At 38.7% G+C, this 19367-nt stretch overlaps 1 protein-coding gene across 2 annotated transcripts; it reads right to left on the minus strand.

The window, feature by feature from the left end:
* Nucleotides 1-1656: 1656 nt before the first annotated feature.
* LOC6562986 (myb-like protein Q) lies at nucleotides 1657-19116 on the minus strand. Of its 2 annotated transcripts, XM_032737254.1 has the most exons (10): nucleotides 18682-19116; nucleotides 16260-16911; nucleotides 6285-6465; nucleotides 4749-5089; nucleotides 4206-4342; nucleotides 3927-4131; nucleotides 3079-3866; nucleotides 2832-3012; nucleotides 2377-2762; nucleotides 1657-2309 (listed from the first exon to the last, which is right to left on the minus strand). In XM_032737254.1, exons 2-10 carry the CDS (start codon nucleotides 16275-16277, stop codon nucleotides 1925-1927), a joined length of 2622 nt encoding a protein of 873 aa, XP_032593145.1. In that variant the 5' UTR covers nucleotides 16278-16911; nucleotides 18682-19116; the 3' UTR covers nucleotides 1657-1924. The 2 variants fall into 2 exon arrangements, with proteins under 2 accessions (XP_032593145.1, XP_032593144.1); XM_032737253.1 differs by lacking the exons at nucleotides 6285-6465; nucleotides 16260-16911; nucleotides 18682-19116 and adding an exon at nucleotides 5469-6120.
* Nucleotides 19117-19367: the final 251 nt, after the last annotated feature.

A 19367-nucleotide genomic window follows, 5' to 3' on the forward strand; every position in this document is an offset into this window, starting at 1 on the left:
TTATTTATTGATTTTTACTGAAGGCATTAACTATGTGTGTAGAGGCTTGTATAGGTTATAATAAATGTATGATTTATATTATAGGTATTTATGTATATAATAACTATGCATGGTAATTGTCTAGCATTTTAAATATTTAATAGCTACTTATTCACTTACATCAACTAAATGTAGTTATCGCCATTCAAATCATATTGTACAACTGATCAAGTTCCTAGGCAAAAGAAACTAAGCTAGGCGCTACAACAGAAACCGTTATACTAAGAGGCATCCAAGTTTATCCTAAGACCCGCGTTTCTTTCAGATTTGTATCAATTAAAAATTGCTTATTGTTGTGTAGGTCGATTAGTAACTAAACAAATTCAACTAGTTGCATTGGCAGCTATTTTAACATTTGGGTTTTGCGCTATTCGAAGACTACCATAAAATCCCTGTAGGTTCTTAATGTGTGAGCATGTTTATTCTCTTACATTCTTACGTCCATTACATTCATATTATTATATTGGCAAGAAAAAAAAAACAACAAAATATACAAAAATGCATACTAATAATTTATGCTTAAGTATCGTTCATAAACATTCATTTAACATCCGTTAGTCGATTGATAAATACCTTATTTGTTTATATACTTAGTTTGTCGATTTCAAACACTTCAGTTTGCGTGTTTGCAATCCATATTTTTTATAGTTGGAGTATTTAAGTTGCATGGTAAAGTATTTTTAAATTTGATTGTATTTATGCTTAAATTCGTTTGAATTTAATATTTGATATACACGACTAACTGGCAAGTATCAGCATGGGAAGCGCAGGGTTAGTGTTGCTTAAGCATTGGTTAAGTATTCAAAGAAAAAACTTGTTGAGTTTTGTAAATTAATTGTTTGGCTGTATGTATATATTTGTTTGAAATAGTATGCGCGCTTTAAGCGTGTGTACAAAAAATAATGTTTTGGTATTAAATTAAAGCGTTGTTTAAGTATAATATGTAATTTTTTGTTATTACATACAAAGCATCGAGATCCGTTCTCAAAATACATGAAAAATAATGTAAACATAAATCATAGAAACAAAGTTTTAAGCTTTAAAACTAGTTCAGCCAAGAGGGCCAAGAAAGAAATACAAAATTTCACAAAAACAATAGTATAATGATTTAAATCTAAGAAAAACATAAACTAAACGAAACTAAACTTAACCAACTCATAACAATTTTAGTGTGACAAAATTCACAATTTTTAAATTGTATTTAAAAATTGCAATTTGTGTTAAACGCTTTAGGGACAAGTCCAAAAAAAATACTTCTGCCTTGGCTAATAAAAAAGAAGTTATAAAATTTCTGATTAATAGCACAATAACAAAATATATAAACCTCTAACAAAAAAAAATATATAATATAACTAAACAGAAATAAACTTGTGCTGTTTCCAGAATGGCTTTGTCTTAACTTAGATAAATGGGAATGCAAAATATAGGCAGCTTTCTTAGCAAAAATATAGAATAATAATTGAAATGGCCCATTGCAAGGTGCTGCGGGTTTCGTTTAGCATTCGAATGCCAGCTTCAAATGCTGATATGTAAGCATGATTATCAAAAAATATTATGGATACGAATTGATTATGTGAGAAATGCTCGGTTTTTGCCTAAAAGAAAAATTTGTACGTATACTTAATATCGCAAAGTTTAAGCAAATACATACATTGAATACATTTATGTAATTTTACAACTTTTATTGCGTTTGGCTGTGCAACACAAATAATTTCCGTCCAAATCTGGCCATTCGAAAAATGTAAGCTTCTTCTAAAAGTGCGAAAATTTGGCATCGCTTAAAATTCAAAAAAAAAAAAATAAACATCCCAAGTTGAACATAAATATGGAATTATGTTAAAACGGAGCGCCAAACCTGCGCACAAAATATGGAGTTGAAACGCGCTTAAATCGTCGACTGTTGCTGTTGATATTTGTACAATGAGTTGGCCGCAGCGTTCGTGGCGCCCACATTTGACAAGAGGTTCAAGTTGCTTGGCTGATTGGCATGTTGCTGAACATGTTGCTGTATACGTTTTTGATGCTGCTGCTGCTGTTGCTGTTGCAGTTGCGTCTGCTGCTGCTGGTGATTTTGATGATTATGACTGTGCTGCTGCAGTTTCTGATCCATGTTCAAGCGGTTGCTCGAGGACGCCAACGAAATCGTCGAGGAAGACGCTGACGGTCCAATGCCAACCAATGTTTGCGACTTTGAGCTACGTGTCAAGGGCTTGTGATTTTTAATAATTTCACAGCTGTGCTGCCATTGCCAACAGCTGCGGCAAAAGTAACTGCAACACAATTAGTTTCAATTAGTTGATCAACTTCATTTCGTAGCTTTCGCAATTTCATACATACCGAAAGCAAGACAATTCGCGACAATAGTAAGGTCCATGCTGGACGCCGCAAATGGAACATAAAGCATCTTCCAGATACGGATCGACTTGAACTTTTTTTGTAAATTTAGTGGTCCGTATTTCAATGAAGGCGGCCGAAACGGCCTTCATGTAGGAGCGAAAGTTGCTAAAGGTAACACGCCCGGAGCCAATCGGGTATTTGTACTTGTCCGTGTCAATGCCAGCATAGAGCACGCCATCAAATAGATCTTCCATAATTGTGGCCAAGCCTTCAGCTGTTAGCTTGCCATGCAAGCCGCCCACAAAAACTGTTTTTGTGGGATCCAGCTTTTGCGAACTGGAGCGTACATAATTCGAATCAGCTATAATCCACGGTATTACTTCAACCTGAATTAAAGCAAGAATTGAAATATAATTTATTGATATAATGAAACACATCTGTTGTTTTGAACTTACATCCTTTGACTTGATGCGACGAGAGGAGATCTTGAAGAAGTAGTTGCTACCGCTATGCGAGTCATCAACTTGCAATACGCAAGCAGAGAGCAACGCTTTAACCTGCTTATCCGATTCGAATATGATGTAGACATAGCCTTTAGGCTGTGCCGCTTGCTGCTCCTTTCCGGGCCATTCCACTCTGCAAGGTATAACAATTCAGTGACGAGTTCGAATCAATTTAATTTTTAGCAGGTGGAACACTCACTTAATGGATCCAAATGGTTTAAAGATCTGTATTAATGATTGTTCGCTAATATCCCACGGAATACCACCCAGAAAAACCTTAGGGGAATAGTTCAACATACGATGCGAGCGTGGTGGCAATTGGCCACTCCAAGTACATGTTGCTTCACTTATTGCTGCCGAATTCTTGTAGAACTTGGCGACACGGTCCAAATGCCAATCATTGGCACTGTTACTAGAGCTGGCTGCCACGCCCACCGTGTTACCCGTACCGACACCAAGAGTGCCCAAACCGGCCGTTGAAGTGTTGTTAATGTTGCTGGTGCTACCGGCAGTGGGCAAATTGGTTGTAAAGCTTTGCAGCAATTGATTAAGTAACGGCATTTGCTGCGTCTGTGACTGCAGCAACTTGAGCGTATTGAGACGCTGCAAGTTCTGCAGCTTGACCAGTTCCATGTCCACAAGTGAAAAATTCTCTAGACTACATTGATTTAGACAATCGTTGCTGCTCATATCAAAATTTTGCTGCGATCCACTTAACAGCTGCGGCTCATAGTTTCGATTTATGTTGGTAAATTGCTGCTGCTGTTGTTGCTGCTGGTGGTGAGTTTGCTGCTGCTGCTGTTGTTGTTGCAACTGCTGTTGCTGATGGTGTTGTTGTTGTTGCTGCTGTTGTAGCTGCTTTTCCTGCAGCTGCTTCTGCTGTTGTTGTTGTTGATGCTGCAACTGTTGCTGCTGCTGTTGAAATTGTTGTCGCTGCTGTTGTTGCTGCAAGGAAGCCAGCTTATTGCTGTTCACAGAGAGCAAATTCTGCAAAAAGAGTTTTGATTAAATTCAGTGTCCTAGTCGTTCTCGTTGAACGTTACTCACAATCATGTCCAATAGATTAGGCTCGTTGAAGGACTGATTGCTGTTCTGGCTCTCTGGTGAATTGGAGCGTGTGGATGCGTTCTGCAAATTCAGTCCGAGATTGCCGCTGTTACTGCTGCCCAAGTTGCTGTAGTTCTGCTGCTGATATAGCATATTAATCGAATCTAGCGACAGGCCATTGGCGCTGGAGGAATTGCTGCTATCACTGCAAATGGTGGTAGGGGAGATGCGTGAGATGGATGGCTCGCAAATATAAAATAGGTGCCGCAATATCGTTACCTGACTAAAGGTGAACTGTGAAAGGAGCGATTGTAAATAGATGAAGGCGTACTTGGCGATAAAGGTGCAGAGCAATCGAAGCTGATGTTTGATCTTTGGAAAGCCTTAAGTGGGTTACTTTGTGCAACATTTTCAAACTAAGTTCGCCAATTCACCCAAAAAAGAAAGAAAAGAAATAAAATAAATTGAAACAAATTGCACACATACATACAGAGTTAAAGAGACAGATATATATAAATATATATATATATATATATATATATATATATATATATATATATATATATATATAGAGAGAGAGAGATAGGTAAAACATAGAAATCAATCGAAATTATAAGACGTTTAGTATACAGTCCACGAGCGTTGGTTAAGTACGAGTACAGAGTACACACACATACACAAGAGAAAGAGAGAAAGGAGAGAGACGCAAGAGACACAAGCATAAAAAGTTAGATAGTACATAGTTGGTGCAAATTCGGTGCAATTACAATATGGTTTTAATGTATTACCAGGCATGGCACGAACTGTGCGTCGCAAACTTACCTGAAAGTAATCAAAACTTGACTTGGTGCCTGGCGAGGCCGAGGACTGGGTTGAGCTCGGTGTCAATGGTGCATAGGTAACTGCAGTCGCCGTCAATTGACCGCAATCGTCAGGGGCAGCGACAGCGGCAGTTGCAACAGTCGCCGAATTGCCAAGTAGCAAGTTATTAACGCCGCTGCTGCTGCTGCTGCTGCCGTTACCTCCGGCGCCGCTTGCAATGCTGCCTGCTGCCGTTGTTACTACTTTTGTTGGGGCTGGTGCTGCTGTTGTTGTTGCCTGGACTGCGGTTGCCGGTCCGCTGCCGCCACAGAAGTCAAGCAGATCGTTCAGTGTGATTGGATCTGCAAAAATAGGCACAATTTACTACACACACAGAAGCAATATTTATATTTGAATAGAATGTCAACAGTTATCGTCGACTTGCCGCAGCCATCAATAAATCAAACAAAGACCTACAGTAACAACACTACGACTACGACAACTGCGAATACAAATACAACTTTGGACCATTGGCATTTTTGGGGCCGCTCTCAAGCGCTTCGCAAATATTCAAAATGCTGCTAATAAATTAGGCGTAAATATGCGAAGAGAGTTCGAGATGTCGCAACCCAACCCAACACAACCCAACGCGAACCCGAACCGCAGTAATAATAAGAGAACGAGACGAAGTCCAAGGAGGTCTTTTTGGCACTGCCAGCCCAAAATGGGCCAGCAACTTACTGCAATTGCATTGGCCTGTGGTGTTGTTGTTGTTGTTGCTCGCATTATTGTCGTATGCCAAGTTCTGTATGCCATCGCCATCGCCATCACCAGCTGCCATCGTGCCAAGGTTCTCGTCAATGGTAATACTGGAAGATTTGCTGTTGCTGTTGCTATTGCTGGTACTGCTATTGGTGGTGGCTTTGCTGTCATAGTTGATGCCAAATTCAAATGTCTCCTGCGTGGGCGACCCACTTGGCATAGCACTTGGCATCTTTCTCATATACAGTTCCTCAATTCCCAACATGGTCGTGCTCTGATGGTCTGGAATGTCCAAAATTCTCAAATCTTCAAATGTTATAATACGCGCGACGCGTGTACTCCACACACACAAGAATTTTGTAATTAGATATTTTAAAATTGTTTGATAATTCAATTGAAAATTTTTCTGAGCTTCCTTTTGCAAATGACAAATTTGGCGTATACACTTTTAATGCAATTTATACAAGGAACTCGATACCGATCGATTAAACTACTTGGAAACAAAATAAAGAATAATAATAATTTAAATGTATATCGAAGAATATTTGTGTGCCGACTTCAAAAGGTAAAAAATGTTTGAAATTTGTACGTCCGTTTGGTGTAGACCTAAGGTTGACAAGAAAATGCCAGTGCGATTGTAAAATGTATATGATGGAAAAACTAGTTCTCCTCTCATGACAATAATTCCAAAGGCAACCCCAAAGTGTACTAAATTTAGCAGAGAGACAATATAAAAAAAGAACAGTGCCAAGCAGAGCATAATGAAATTAAAACAAACCGAGTTTTGAAACGAACCATTTATGAATGATATAAGTCCATCACTGGCATCGCTACGTCTGCCCAGCAGATCCTGCTGCTGATGTTGATGCTGTTCCAGTATCGAGCTAATCGAATGCTTCTGCAGTAAATCGCTGGCAGTGGCGCCGCTCAAGGCACGCATATTGCCGCCGGCAGCGTTGCAATCAGGCGTCTCGTACTGCAAGTAAAAGAAAATTTGAATTGTAATAAAAGCGGGCGCCAATAGAATTTATATTCCATATGTTGCCGTCTGGCAACTATAGGTTGGAAATGAAATATATACATATATAGGGTATACACACACATGGGCACGCATGTGCCCATTAAAGTCAGTCAAATATTGTGGCATCTAATGAATCGTTTATCTTTGCATTTCCTGCCACATGACGGCAACAACGTAGCCAAGTTGGCAAGACAACCGCACGGGGACACCCACAAGTCAACCAGCAGCTAGCAACCAAAAGAAGTGGAACCAACCCAACACACCCCCGAGAGACAACCACAGTCGCAGGCACAGTCATACAAACAACGCCACACTACTTTCACCTCCACTAGCAGCAGCAGCAGCAGCGGCAACAACACCACACAGAAGAGACATGCTCTCTGGCTCGACAAAAGTACACTCGAGCATTTGGCGCAATTAAAAGCGCATCAAGTGTCAGTGGAGCACACTTAAAAATGCCAAATTAGTGCAAATATTGTTATCAGGCACTCACCAAACAATTTAGCGCAAAATGGCGTACAACTCATTACGTGGGGATTAATGCAGGACAGGACAGACCGAGCACCGATAGATGCTAACCAAAACCTAACACAGCGAGTATAAGCCATAAAAGTGAATGATGTGATTCTTGTATGTGCTCTGATTGACAGCAACAAGAATAACAACTCCTACTTTGTGATTGTCATTCAAAAAGTGTGCATGTACATGGGGGATTCGAATACCAAGCTAATGTGTTATTTTAACGTGAGTTTGTTATAGCAAAGAGGAATCTGTAGTCGCTCTTAGTTTTATTATTAAATGTAATAAATATATATTTTACACATAAAATGAATAATTATTTATTTAATGTGGACAAAATACATGCATTTAAGAAATTAAGTTTAAAATTCAAGTTACAAAATTATAAAAAATTAAATTATATATTTATTTAATGTGGACTAAAAAAGTGCTTAAGATTAAATTAAAATTTGAAATTAAATATAAAGTTTCAAATGAACTGATTCACAATTAAAAGTGAATCATCAAGTTAAAACTTTAAATGTGCAATAAATAAATGTCCCTGCCGTAGAGTTGTCATCTAAAGTTTCTGGAGCGACAAGGAACTCCCATACATATATGCGTACGGCAGAGCAGTTAAATCAATGTGGCAAGTTTTAAATGGAAGTCAGCCAACTTATGCATACTTACTTTTTGTCAACTTGTCACAACTATGTTAAGTACAAGACTTGCTATGGACTTAAAAATTGAATGACAACTTGATGAAGGTACGTGAAAAGTCGGAAATGGCATGAGCATCCCACGCTCACGCACTCCCACACACACACACACACACACACACACACAGACAGGAAGCTCGCACTCTCACACAAGACAAGTCACACATTTAGAGGCAATGTAAGTCGATGTGGCAACTGGACAGCCAGCTGAAAGGCGGCATTGTCTGCCGCCTGGTGACACATTTAACATAGCGCACGTAGGGAGATTTCACTGTTTGTTTCCACCCAGCTATAAAAACGGCGTCAATGAATGCAAATTACAAATAGTCTTCAAGATATTTTGTAATGTCGAGGCCACGATTGCGTCCACATCCGCAAAACGAGTGGAAAAACCCTGAGCGGCTTTCGCTGCCGGAAAAGAAAAGCCTAAAAGAAACTAGTTAGGGTGACTTATGCGTTTGCTATATGTATCCTAACGAATAATAAATGCTCTCTTAAAGAAGACACACCCATTTGAACAAGACATTTTTATTTTTGAAAACAGCCACCTAATGAAATATTGACGCTTATTAAATTAAAATTGTATCTCTTGAACAGATAATCAACATAATTTTTAGATCTCTTAATAGCAGTTTAATCAAGGCTTAATAAACTCTTCATCGCATCATATATTATTATTGGGGTGTATACTTTTTGAAACACAGAAACATGATGGCCTGCTGCAGGCACAAAACTCTAAAGTTTGAAAGGAATTTTTTAATTTACGCTGTTCGCAACTAGGACCAACTTCCTCATAGTTAAATAACTTTTGATAGTCACACAGAATTTAAAATTAAACACATCTTAAGAGAAATACAAAAATGATAAAAAGCAAAATGGAAATTAAGTAAAATATCTTAGATATATCATAGGATAACGATTGAAACTAATTTAAAGTCACAGTCTTCAATATTTAATATATATGAATATTATTAATATCATCTATTTAACTTTTTCTAAGGTGATTTTTTATTACCGACTAGTGCCTTAATAATAAATAAATTAATTAATATGCTTAAACTTGTAGTACTGGGAAAGAGAAATATTAAAAAATAAACAAATTTAAACGTTAAATCAAATCAAAGCTCGGATAAAATAGTTTCATCTGACTTAAACTTAGATTAGTATTGCGAAAGTCATTTAATACTTTTAAAGCATCCAAGTGACATGTTCAATATATAATAACGATATTCTTGAATTGAGTGGCATAGTTGTAGACCCATTGAGCGTAAAAGTTACGATTTAAAATTGTTTTAAAAAAAGCACATATTCTTTAAGTAAGATTTTCGTTTATTACAAACAGCCTGACCTAGTCAAAGTACCCTCACGTTCCCAATAAAAGCCCAACACTAGGAAATTGAATACGACAAAAAATCTTAACCACTTGCCACATACATATTCGAGTCGAACACTCCGTGGCTGAAAATTGACGCCAACCCACAGGACATCCCGTTCGACCACATTGCTATTGCCCTTTGTTTGTCTTTGACGTCAAGGATTTTCTAAATTTGATTCAATGGTGTTGCTGTTCTTGTGTTGGTTGCTGTGGTTGGTGGTCAGAGCTTGACTCCACGCTGATGCTTGCCTGCTGATTCTGATTGCCCCACGAAGATATTCGAAATCTCTCGGAATTTCAGAGTACAGAGAACGCCAAGTGGCAGCCATCGAGTCAGCACTATAACTCAGTAGTTATTTATCCAGTGTCCATTCGATTTGGCTGCTGTACATTTGCTTGCCGGTTTCATCTTCTTTTCTATTTTTTTTTTGTTTTTTTTTTTTTTTTGGCAGCCGCTTGACTGCGTTTGGAACGTTCTGGACTGCATACTAGTGCATATGTGCAGCACACACACACACACACAGATACAGAATAGCCGCGGTGCTGGGAACTGGGACCAAGAGCAGGACTGAGCTGGGTCTCTGTTGGCTGTTTGAAAAAATTACAAGTTTCCGCTTTCAGAAGTCTTACAAATTATTATGTTTGCATCGTTTACAACACTTATTAGATGTTGCTGCTGGCTACTGGCTGCTGCTGCCACTGCTACTGCCCTTACTGCTGCTGCTGCTGTTACTGTTGTTGCTATTGCTGCTGCCCGCTGTCCTGGCCAAAAGGGTTTGACATTAAAATTTGATGGCATGTAGTGATAAGCGCTCGTTGACGATGGTGTCCTTGTTGTCGTCGCTGTTCAATGCAATTCGATTCGATACGATGCGATGCCCTGCGATTCGAGCCATTTCATCCTGCCCCTGCCCCTGTCCACCCTTCCCCCAAGTGACCAGCAAAGCGCAAAAGGTTAATGCACAGTTGTAATTTTTTATGGACGATTACATGTTGCAAACTTGGGAACAGAGGCAGACCATAAAGAATAAAAGTTATTGGCAAATACATTTGAATTTACTTTTGCTTATACATCGATGCCATGTTACGTGAAGTGCTCAAAGTAAGTAACTAAGTGATAATGGCTACATGGCTCGGAAATTTGACCCTATACTTAGAAAGATAAATCGTCCTGAAATGTAAAAAATCGCCTTGAAAACTAGATAGTTTTTCTGGTTTATAGAAATCATTTCTAAATAAAAGAATATAAAATTTCTTCAAATTGGAAATGCTCTTTTTTTTCTTATATTTGTCAAAAAGACATTTCTGACAAGAAATAAAATTCAGAACGATAGTTTTTGGGAGTGTGAGAAAAGCTAACCCTAACTTCTTGTTTTAATTAATTTTATACCAAAAGTCCATATTGCGCCATTATTTTGTTCATTACTTTTTTCGAGCCTGATGCAAAACAGAACCAACATAGTTAGTTTTTTCCCATTTGATTTTTTGCGTGGCTTTTCTCAAATATTTCCGTTTACTTGTATTCATTTTAGTATGCCCTTTAATTAACGTAAGTGGAAAGCGCTCGCAATTGTGTTGCAGCAGTGAACCTTTTATAATATTTGATATTTGATGACTTCAAGTTGTCTTGCAATTACATGTGCTTGACAAACTCGCACAAAGTCTCTCAAGCAGATTTGTCGCTTATCTCTGATTTCCTTTTGGGGCAACAATTGAGCGTTTAATATTGCAAATTAAAAAGCACAACATTACATACACACACACACACATTCACAAAAACAGACCTATACACACGCTCACTTTTAGAGCACAAGGTACATAATTCTACTTCTTGCTGAGCAGGTAAGGCTACGGGGCAACTTCTGTGATGGGCGTGGGCCCAATCGATTGGATGGTATGCAAATGCCTGCAGGTCATACGACGACGACAACAATGCCAGGCAGCAGTGGCACGTAATTGCAATGTGCCAACAAGTATGCAACACGCTGCCACACACCATCAGACAGTTGCAGCAAAGACTGCATCGGCTGTGCTATGTTGTGCTTTTCATCGGGGCAAATTAAATTGAGTTGCATGTTAAATGTCATTTCATCAACAGCACTTGATTTGTGCCTTGACACGCTGTCGCTTAATATGTACATATTCGAAGTGTGTAGTAAACATATACATATTAATATATATACATATATACACACTCGCCTTATGAATGCAAAGCGTTAAATGATGCTTTGAATGAACTATCAAACTGATGCAGCAAACGCTGCCACTGCTCCTGCGTCATACATCCATTTAATAATAACAATATCGTAATTCAAGCAACTTCTCTGACAGAGAAGCCTTCCCTTCCCTTCCCACATAGACGTAGGTCCGACCAGGACAACAAGAACGACATACAAACGAGGGGCGTGCGTTGCGACATTTCAGTTTCAACGGCAACATTTCCGATGCCTGTGCGCTTTTGTTGCCGTTGTCGTTGTTATTGTTTCAGCTGGCTGCGAGTGAGATACAGAGGAAGAGATAAAGACAGAAGCAACAGCAACAGCACCAGCAGCTGCGGCAGTGGCAGAGAAAAGAAGACAATTTTTTAAACAGCCGTCAACAGGCATTCAATATGTCTGTGTGTGTGTATGTTAGGGCATATAAATGGGTGTATGTGTGTGTGTGTGTGTGGGTGTGCGAGTGTGAGTGCTAAGTGGAAATAAAACACGCGCTTTTTGCGCACAGCATTATATCTCTGCGAGTTGAGCTGCATTGGATAGCGCACAACAGGGCGTATGATGCATATTTGTATACCATATACAAATGTTGTACAAAATGGGATATACGTGCTTCAAAAATGAAGGCATTTTAATATATTATTTTGTGGAGCATATTTGGCAGAAAATGATTTAAAACATTCACATTCTCACGTGAAAAGAGTCAGTAAATGCAACTTTTATTTTGTATAGATCTGTCGAGCAAGTGTGAAAAAAAAGAATTAACAATATATTATAGTATTTCCATCATTAATACGATCGACGCTCTAAAGGTCTAAGCTGCTATGGCTCTTTAATAATAGTTAGCTTATGACTTTAGCCTCTAAGTTAGCTTTATATAAAAATAGCATAAAATAAATAAATAATAATTGCAATAGTTTAAATAAATGGTTCGGCTTAAATAACTCAAAAGAATTGATCGTAATTTAATATATTTTATTTTAATATTTTTATTTTCGATCTACCACACAAAGGGCATATCCCAGTCGAGCATTTGTTTTCAATTGTATTTTTACTTTGGTTTGCTTGATTTTGAGTAGCAAAACTTTTTCATGCCTATTTAAAAAGCAACAAACTCCGCTTTGGCTGGTGGCCTTTTGTGGTTGCGTTTATTGTTTTTTTACATTTGCTGTTCTTTAGCAACACTTTTGTTCGCTTTTTTTAATGATAACACACCGAGCATTGTTGTTGTAGTTGCCGCCACGCCCACGTATGGCCTGATGTATTAAATACTCGTAGTTAGTTGGTGTGTGTGACGTTGTCTGGCTAAAGTAAATTCAATTGGATTCTTGCAATTTTTAATGCCAGTGCGTTTCATATTGCACGGGGCTACGCCCAGTCGAAGCCGCAACCTCTCTACGCCAACATGCCTACAAGCAGGCAGGCAGGCAAGCAGCCAGGCGGGCGGACAGGGAACGCAACTTCAGTCGCCCCCACCGCAAAACGCGTCGCATTTTTTTTATATCCCTCTGGCTGGCGGCGGGCGTGTGATTTGCTTGGTATCGACATTTTAATGATGTGCCTCGGGGCGCTTTCGCCGCCATTGTGAGGACTCTGACTACGACTACGCGACCGCCGTCTTGCAGCATTCGCCATTTCGAAGATGGCACTGACTAGTGCGAGGCATTCCAAGACATTCCGCTGGCCATCGACGTCGTCGCCCAGCTGTCAGGCTGGCTGCCTTTTATAAAAAAAAATCTGTAGTATATAAATACAGATACACATACAAATGTATGCATATATAGTGCTGTATATACACTGAGAATAAATCTCTGACAAAATTAGAAAAATGTTCTGGTCTTCAGAAATTATTCCTAAATATGCGAAAGAAAAACTTCTGTTTCAGAAGGGATTTTTTATACTTTTCAGAAATAGACTTCTTAATAATGGATAATATTTCTAAAAAAAAACTATTTCTTAAAATACTAATGTTTAATTAAGTAACAAAACAGCTAATTTTAGAGTTAAAATAATTTTAAAAAATCTATCAGTGACATATATTTTTTGCTAAATTTACCCAGAATTTAAAGAAAGAAAAACTTTGGTTTTTCGAAAGGCACAACCTTCCGTTCTATAAATCTTCCTTCAAAATAATAATAATAATAAAATCATGTCGATTTTTTTCTGAGTGTATGTATATTTATAGCTACAAGTGCTCAGCACATTGATTTGCTATTGCAGCTTTTTGAAATGATTCTATATTCATTTCATTTTGATTTTTTTTTATTTGTCAATAACAATCATTGAGAAATCAGGCCAAAAAGCTAATAAATGGCAATTGCAGGCAAACAAATTTTGGTGATAAATATTAAAAACATATAAATTGAATGGCGAAAAGCAAGGAACTGATTATTAAGTTTAAATAATTTTAGAGCAATTTGCTTTGGATCATTGATGCCATAACAAAAAGGTGCAAACACCCAGTTTTAACAATTGAGCTAAGGCTTCCAAACTTTTGTATCAAGACTACAATTTGGTACAGTAAAGACTGTTCTGGTCATTTGCAATTCTGGTGAAATAAACTGTGTCACAGCGGGGTCTGATGAACAAAAAAACAGAAAGAGAGAGAGATAGCGATGGAGAGAGGGATAGTGGAGAGACAGAGAGAGGGAGAGTAGCATGCAAAAAGAAGTTTGCAAATAAAATGTTGTACAAACGACAAATGTTCTTTATTTATAGGCATTTTTAACAGCAGGCCAGCAGAACATAAATAAAATATATTACATAATACATATAAATAAAACGACGGGTAAAGGAAATGAAATAATATAAAGTATACACCACACAGCCGCAGGAAACATTACTGCATGAAGGAGTCACATTTTCTTATTTTTTTTTAGACATTACTAGCAAATAAATATGAATAAATACATATGCACATTTACATGCATATATATACGTACGTAAAAAATGTATTTTTTATAAGAAGAGAACAACAATGGCTTCTTGTACACCCGCCCCTAAGCCCCTTTAGCCGTGCTCACGCCCATCAATGGGAATGCCGCTTACACGACAAAATTGACATTTTGCATTTACTTATTTTTACTATCCACATTTTTTTTTTGCAGCCGCCACAATAAAATGAGAAGAAAAATTGCATAATAACCCCTTTGAAATCGTCGGATTATCCTTAAATATTTGTGTAAACATTGTAACAAATGCACAGCCTCCATTGTCAGAGCGTGCAGCCCCATTGACGTAGTCTCCACTCCGCCTACCCAAATGGCTGAATGATGAGCAATAGACGGTCCCGTTACAGTCGACAATGAGTAACTTTGTAGCTTGGCTTTCGACTGTATGACAGACGAGGATGCAACATAGTCACAGCTAGGTATCCACAGCGTAGCAGTGAGACAGAGACAGAGACAGCGATGAGACGCTTACGCATGCAACAATGGCAATGCAAGTGAATGGCGGACGTGGGCGTCTTACAGTACTAGCACATACAAACACACAAACACACAAGCAGAGAGAGACACACTGGCACACACATTCAGATATTGAGAGGACTTTGGGATCGTTTAAGCATGACAGCAACGGGAACATGTGCGTAAGCCATGCCACAGCTACTAGTATATTATAATGATTACATGTATGTCACTTGACTAAGCACAGACGAGGGATGAGCCACTAAACAACTGGGTGGAGGCGAAGGCGGAAGCTAATCAGACAAGTGACAATTTGGGCATGGACTTTGCGCAAATTGACTCAACTGACATCATAATATTCACTTGTCTGTCACATTTTAAAGATATCCTCAAAGCTGGCATTTTGTTAATTGTTAATTGTATCTGGCCACAGATCATTTATCATTCTAATGAATCTGAATTGACATCAGGTATTATAATGCTCGGAGAGCCGACATATGTCAGTATGGAAAGGTAATCTTCTTAAATATTATTATATGGAAACATCGAGCGAGCGAAAGCGTAATAAAATGAAATGACATTTCCCATATAATAAGTTGCGTGCTCTCATTATCGTAATAAGCTTACAACAAGAGGCGAAACTCAATTTGCTACCTTATTGGTTTGATTTTCATGTGGTCTATGATAGTACTTACATGAGCAATAAACATAAAAGGACGCTGGCCAGAAGCACTAAGCAGACAATACATCTATTGTGGCAGAGGTCTAAGCTATCAGCTGGTCCTTGTTGTCTAATCAAATCATCATATTTAAATGAATTAAAAATGTATAAAGGCCCAGCAAATTAAATCACGCAACTATTTTGCACAACAAAGAATACAATCAAACGCCTGCCACGAGCACACTCATCCACACACCAGCAGACACACACACACACACACACACACACACACACACATACACAGACACAGACACAGAGGCACTGGCATAAAAATATACACGACAGCTAGAAAGGAGGCGTTGCACTGTCTAGGAGCTGATGACGCTCTGAACAAATGCCGCAAGTATAATCGAATTTAACCACTCATAATGTGCAACAGACAACAAGAGTCGTTGCTTGCACCCGGTTGCATTGAGTCGAGTTAAGTAGAGTTCTCTTCGTCGGGGGTAACTAACCTACCGCGGCATCACCGTGACGCGTATAAAGTTAAGCACTAATCTTATTAGGATCATCCCGGCACTACTACAACTACAACTACTACTGTTACTGCCACATGCAACGCACACCTCCACCCAGACAATCAAAAGCTGAGCCGCAACGCAGGCATAAATACACACAGTGATATGTATCAAGGTGCAAGGGGGTAGTGCTTGGTGGCAAGGGTGGTGCTGCTTTGGTTTTGCAGGGCGTGGAACCAGCTGATGCGCTCTGGTTCTCTTGCTCATCTGGGATTCGTACGTGAGCTGCTCAATTACGGCTAACGCCACAGCGTTCGGCTGGGCGTGCGAATGGGTTTTATTATTATTTACATACCTGTTGCAGCAGGGGCATTGTTTTGAATAAAAATTCCAATTTCCACACTTGTATTTCACGTTGCCGTTAGTCCTCTGTCGTGTGCGCGCTCCTTGCCGTCGTCGTCGTTGTGGTCGCCTTTCGTCGGCTATGGCATCGGCTGCCGGATAAGCTGACAAAGCGGCAAAACAGATGTCGCCACTTCCGTATGCTCGCCCCCTCTTTGCCTTTGGTCTTATGCTGGCCAACACAACACAGCACAACACACAGCTCCACACACACCAACTGAATCTCACTCACTGGCTCTCAGCCTCTCTCTCTCTCTCTCACTTTCGGCCTCTCTCCGGGCATACGCTCAATGGTTCGTGCTGCGCAGTGAGTCCTTTTTTCCGTAATTTGAGCAAAGGTTCGATCTGATGATGCGGCTGCCCAAAAATGTTGGCTGGCCTCTGCCTCAGACAAACATGTTTGCTGGCCAAATTACTTTGCTTAGCGCAAGTCGGGTTGCTGCTGTTGCTGTTGTTGCTATTGTTGTTGTTGCTGCTACCGAGAATTTGGCACCACTCGACACTTCACTACGAAGACATTAGGCAGTTGAGGCGGCCGTATCAGCTGATGTAAATAGTCATCGATTCATTATTCGCCGTCGATGATGAAAATCCTGTGATGTGCTCTGTAACAGTTAAGGCAAGAGATTAGAAACAGTTTACAGACTATTGTCATAAAATAATGCTAAGATTGATTGATTTCGTTTGATTGGCTTTTGTTTGTGTCGGGTAACGCACATAAATACATTGGTTGGCTTACACTTTATTTTAGAATTGAAATAAACTCCATTCTAGCAAACGAAGTCTCGACGACTTTGACTTTTGTTACACACATAATAAATGATCTCAGGACGCAAATCCAAATATTAAACAATCTACTGTTTAAAGAATTAATAAACATCAGAACTATTTTTCAAAAACTTCACGAAATGTATATTTATATACAAAATAACTTTATCAATACATCCTATCGTTCTTAAACATGTAGACATGTAGCCAACAATTGATCGCATTACTTAGATAATCTTAATTTAAATTATACAAAAATAAATAAGAAATTAAGAATATGTTGTATATTATTTTTAATTTATAAACAATTAAAAATTAATTGTATCTTATTATGTGTTGGTGTATTATAATATTTGAAACTAATGCAAATACGAAAGAAAAATATTTTGTATAGGATTATAAGGCACATTACAATTTAACTAACTGCTTTCATGCCATAAGAAATTCACAAGAATGCTTACTATTTATATATTTATTTATTGAGGATAATATCAAAATCACAATTAAGCTTACACAATTAAAATAGAAAGGTCGCCCATTCTAAATTTATAGTGAGAACCATTTAAGACTTATATGCACGCACAAAATCATACACGCACACACACATTGACGTTGTTCAAACTGTTTAAATGAGCTCACTTAAGCGTTAAACAGTGTAAATCGATCAAGGCGTATCCCCGCAAACATAACTGTAATTAACCAATTTCCGCCATTCCTCCCGCTTCGCAGCCAACGACAAATCGTTTGGAAGTGCTTTCGTGCGAGCGACTGCTTCATAATTTTTCCGTTCTCAGTAATTATTTTAATTTTTATTTGTTATGTAGCTAAAAGTGGAGATGGGCTCAAAATGGACAAAGGACGTTCCTGGGGACGTATTAATACATGTGTATGTATGCATGCGTCTAAGCAGTGTGCGTGTGCCAGCGGCTCTAATCCTTTTGAGAAACAGGAAGCGAAGCTATTATTAGAACCATAAATCAGCATGAAATGAGCAGAACGCCTCAGAACCCAGCAAAACCAACAACAGCTACAATGAGTGAGCGCCAACAGAGCTTTGGGTAGTTTTTGTTCCGTTCTTACTGTTATTGCTGCTTCTGCTGCTGTTGTGGTTGTTGTTGTTATTGTCCGTGGTCCTCTCTGTGCGTATTCGTAGTTGTAAAAAGTGGTCGACTAGTATGAGTGTAGTATTTGTTGTTGTTGCTCCTCTTGCTGTGGAGCTGCTGGGCAAATGACGTGAGTCTGGCAAGGCGTGCGCGACGTAAAATACTCACATAGAACAACGGAAAGTAGTAAAAAAAAAATATATATATATATAAGGCAGTGACGAGGACCGAGATACCGACGCCACAACAACAACAACAAAAGTAAGACGAAATCAGCACGCACTATAAAAGGGCATTGAAGATGCACTCGATGAGAGCATAGCATAACTGCATCTGAGACCAGGAATTCTTGCTCCGACTTCGACTTGCTTCCAACACACGTACATATTTTAATATGCCAACGATTTCCTATGCCGGTCCCATTTACCTTTTTTTTAATATGTACAACACTACAATTGCACCAGTTTGTATGTATGTATGAATGAAATGTTTGTTTTTACATACCCGAAAATCGCAGTTCTTTTTTTTCGGTTGTCGCACGCGTCACTCACATAAATTTGTTTAAATTTAATTTCAGTTTTGCACTCGTATTCAGTTTTTGTCGCGTGCAAAGCACATTTTTTTTCTCACGCTGTTCTATTCGGCTTGGAACCGTTACTTTATGCTATGTTGTGTACGCTTTGCACGCCTTTTCGTTAATTTTACTATGTTACTGTTGTTGTGCTTCTGTTATAGTTAGCAGTCTCTTGCTTTACACTTGTAAAATATGCTACAAGATGAAGGCGTTGTATATATTTTCTATTTTATTTTAATATTTTATTTGAAAACAGCAACGAAAAAATAAGTGTTTTTATTTGCATTGCCGCTGGGTCCAACTTTTTTTTGTAGTTGCCGTTAAAGTCGGGAATGCAATAACCTCACCTAACGAGCAATTGAAATACACTGAAGCCTGGCGACGACAGATGCTGAGAGAGCACAAATGAAATCTCTATGCATGTTTGCTATTGCCCCAATGCCCAAACCCCAAAACTCAACCCCCATATCAGGAGCAGGACAACAGACAAGTTGCAAGAAGCCACAAGAATTTGTAATGGATGTGTTGCAGGGCTACAGCGGTTGTGTTCATGTGACCAAATATTGAGTAATAAATGGAAAAAAAATAGAGAAATCTATAATCTTATTAAAATTAA

Source organism: Drosophila grimshawi, unplaced genomic scaffold, assembly GCF_018153295.1.
Source record: "Drosophila grimshawi isolate 15287-2541.00 unplaced genomic scaffold, ASM1815329v1 contig_311, whole genome shotgun sequence".
In the NCBI taxonomy this organism is placed as follows: Eukaryota; Metazoa; Arthropoda; class Insecta; order Diptera; family Drosophilidae; genus Drosophila; species Drosophila grimshawi.